General features: G+C 36.8%; 1 protein-coding gene across 2 annotated transcripts; it reads left to right on the forward strand.

Moving 5' to 3' along the window:
- The first annotated feature begins 549 nt into the window (after window positions 1–549).
- LOC120092100 (F-box protein FBW2-like) lies at window positions 550–3,051 on the forward strand. 2 transcript variants are annotated; one of them, XM_039050306.1, is made up of 3 exons: window positions 550–780; window positions 1,257–1,806; window positions 2,266–3,051. In XM_039050306.1, the coding sequence occupies exons 2-3, from the start codon at window positions 1,502–1,504 to the stop codon at window positions 2,885–2,887; spliced, it is 927 nt and encodes a 308-aa protein (XP_038906234.1). In that variant the 5' UTR covers window positions 550–780; window positions 1,257–1,501; the 3' UTR covers window positions 2,888–3,051. The 2 variants fall into 2 exon arrangements, with proteins under 2 accessions (XP_038906234.1, XP_038906235.1); XM_039050307.1 differs by having other exon boundaries at window positions 1,484–1,806.
- Window positions 3,052–3,534: the final 483 nt, after the last annotated feature.

Genomic DNA, 3,534 nt, shown 5'->3' on the forward strand with positions numbered 1-3,534 from the left:
AAAAATTCCAACTCCAACCAAACATGCAAGATATGAAAATCGAAATGAAAAAGAAGGAAAATCGTATCGATCGAGTATCGAGGAACATGCAAAAAAACATTGAACCAAAATATAAACAAAGAGACAAATTTTACCTAATGCAGAAAGGATCAAGAGAGAATTGTGATTCAAGAGGTGTAGTCGTCTCGGGATATAGACTCTGAAGACGAGAGAAAACTTGCACAAATAGTCTGAGTGAATGAGTTAAAGTGGTGAAGTAATGGAACTCAATCATTTTAAGTTGGAGTTAAGAATTCACAAAGTTTTCGAGGATCGAGTATAACTCCATCGAGTATCAAGTATGACATGACATGATCGAGTATGGTGGATATAGCACCTATCGAGAGTCGTTGCACACCATGCATCAAGTATCGAGTGACTCGTCATCGAGGAAGTGACAAGGCCTCAAGGAGCAAGTTCCCTTGGTAGCGACAAGTGGATCTTAGGGACACAGCAATAAAATCACAAGGAATGATGCAAGAAAATCACTTTCCATTTATTTTTGAATAGGTAACCAACCATCTTTCATTTAGGCCTTCAAATTGAGGCCATCGTACAAAAAAAAAAAACCGCAAATAATTATCCAAACAAACCTTGTTGTGTGTTCTAGTCCTCCTCCACCTGCTTCCTTCACAGTCGCCTTCTTTCCTCACTCTTTCTCCGTCTTTATTTGAAGAAACTCGGCTATGGAGATCCGAAATCTCTGATTTTCGCTAATCTCTGAACTCCATCTTTTTACCGGTACTTTTCTCTCTTTTCTTTGCCTTTTCCTTCAATTCAATGCTACTGTACCATTTTCACATGCTTCTTCGTTTTCTAGCTGTATAAATTCATATAGCATAACAAATATATATGTGCACTTTTTTTTTTTACGATTCGTTTTAGGAGTTCGAAATTTTGTTCGTTCCGTTTTTTTTATTTTTTTGGTTCCTGTTCGTACTCGTTCGGTGGTAGCTGATTTTAGCCATCGGATTTCTCGTCAACCTCTCCCGGATTTTAATACCCTAACCAATTTGATTTTCAAAATTATCTCTGATTGGTTGTTTACTCTAATTCTAGGCTTCTGAATCTTTGTTTTCTGGGGATTGAACTGACAATTTTATCCGAAGATCCGGACTACTTATCGTTGATATCAATTTTTTAAAGAATAATTGCTTCCTGTTGGGCTCCGCTATGAAATTTTTGCTAATTTTAGGACCAAAATGCTTAACTTGCAGGGTTTTCCCCCCAGCGGCAGGAATAATTGACATCGGATATTTGAGTTTGAGTGAAATGGGTCCCTTTTAATTTGATTGAAAAGGAGAAGTTGACCTTTGTTTGCTTGAACTTTATAATGATATTAAGGAACACCAAAAATGATGCTTAGTTTCGAAGTCTTTTCTTTTTAGCTTTTCTATGACGCCTTTTTCTTTTAATTTCTTTTCTTTTTTTCACCTTTGTAAAGGAAAGGTAGTAATCTTTGATGGAGGATTGTGATAGCCGACGCTGGGATGAGCTATTCCCTGATGCACTGGGTCTTATTTTTAAGAATTTGTCACTCCAAGAGATACTACTTGTAATTCCAAGGGTTTGCAAGTCATGGAGAAAAACAGTGTTGGGGCCTTACTGCTGGCAGGAGATAGACATTATGGATTGGAGCTTACTTCGGGATCCCGATAGCGTCAATAAAATGCTTCAGTTGTTGATTTCAAGGAGCTCTGGTTACCTTTCCAAGCTCTGCATTAGTTGTCTCCCTAATGACTCTAGTTTGTCCCTGATTGCAGAACAGTGAGTCCAATAATAACCCCCTGTTCTTGTCGGCTTCTTTAATGCATTGTTGTTTCAGCTACTCCTGTTTTATTATACCAATTGAGATTTATTTTCCATCTTTGAAGATCATTGTTTAGGAATTGTATTGTTTAGTTAAATGACTGCTAAAATTATGACCATCTCTGTTTTGTTTTGGTCTTTTCTTTTAAGTTGTGTACATTTGGATGGTCAAGTTTGGCAGAAAAAAGTTTCCATTCTTCTTTAGATGAGTGGAAAAAAATATAAACATTCATCTTCTAAGTTTGGAGTTTCAACCTGGAGGAGCAGAGGGTTTAAAATGTCTATAGAGAAATTTGGAATGAGGGTTGAAAACAACATCACAAGCTTGGGAGTCATGTACTAGGTTGTGTTTAAATTCTTGTATGCTTGAATGTGTGTATTTTCTGTAGATTAATATCTTACATTCCTGATTGACAGTGGTAAAGCTCTTCATACTTTACGGGTACCAAGAAGCGAAATAACAAATTCAATCGTAGAACAGGTTGCTGAGAGGCTTTCTGCTGTAACTTTTTTGGATTTAAGCTTTTGTAAAAACATCGGGGCACCAGCCCTTGAGGCGATTGGGAAGCATTGTGCGAATCTTACAGGGTTGCGTAGAGTTATGTGCCCTTTTGAAGCTATTGACAGGTCTTCTCAAGATGATGAGGCTCTTGCAGTTGCATCGACAATGCATAAGCTCAAGCAGCTCGAGATAGCCTATTTGCTCATAAATACGGAATCAGTGCTGAAAATCCTCGAGAACTGCCCAGAGCTTGAGTATTTAGATGTGCAAGGGTGTTGGAATGTGATACTAGATGAAAAGTTCAAGAAGTTTTCGAAAGTGAAGTTGGTCGGTCCATTGGAAGAGTTTTCAGAGACGATCAGATGGGATGGTTGCTCAGATTCTTCTGGCTACTTGACTTGGGATTTTGTGGTTGATGAAATAGATGATCAATTTCAAATGCTGGAGTTTTGGGGAGAAGATTACAGAAGTGTGGATGATGAGGAGCATTCTTTTGAGGAGCATGTTTATCCTGATTGGCTTGATGGGTCTCCTTGAATCTTGCTCCTACCTCTGTCTTTGGCTACCATACCATTTCAATGTGAAATCTGAGAGAAATGGTGAGCCTTTGATTTCACTTAAGTTAACCAAATAATAGAGCCCTTGAAATTTGGTAAGCTTTATGGGTTGGTTAATCTATCCATTGATGATGCTTTCTCATATGGATATTTTTGGTCGTCTCATCCTTTTTTTTTTTTTTTTTGCATGAAATAGGTTGAAAATTAAGTATATATCCTCGTTGTATGCATCTTTCATATAATTATATAAAGTAAAATAAAAAATAGTTCAAAGACCTTTTAAATACTCTTTAAACATATTCTTAAAAACTTGAGGCTAAAAAGATAATTTACGGCGAATTTTGTAGTTGCTTTTGCTTCATTGAATCAAACAATGTAGTTAATTTGTTTTTCTTCAACGAGCTTGACGTTTTGGAGACTTTTGGAGATGAGAAGTAGGCCATAATTTTTCAATTTATCAAAACCACAAAATGAATGACGTTTTGCTTGTGGTACAAATTCATCGGAAATTTGAACATGTGAGGGTAATGCTTTGATGCTTTTGACAAAAAGACCTTTTTGAACAAGTATTTCGGAACTGTTTCTATCTTTGTGCAGTTCACTTAAGGATGTCGAATCACAACTTTT

This window comes from Benincasa hispida, chromosome 11 (genome assembly GCF_009727055.1).
Source record: "Benincasa hispida cultivar B227 chromosome 11, ASM972705v1, whole genome shotgun sequence".
NCBI lineage: Eukaryota > Viridiplantae > Streptophyta > Magnoliopsida > Cucurbitales > Cucurbitaceae > Benincasa > Benincasa hispida.

Coding starts and splice junctions, on each gene's coding strand:
- LOC120092100 (XM_039050306.1), top strand. CDS start 1,502: ATGGAGGATTGTGATAGCCGACGCTGGGATGAGCTATTCCCTGATGCA. Junction 1,807..2,265: donor TTGTCCCTGATTGCAGAACA/GTGAGTCCAATA, acceptor CCTGATTGACAG/TGGTAAAGCTCTTCATACTT.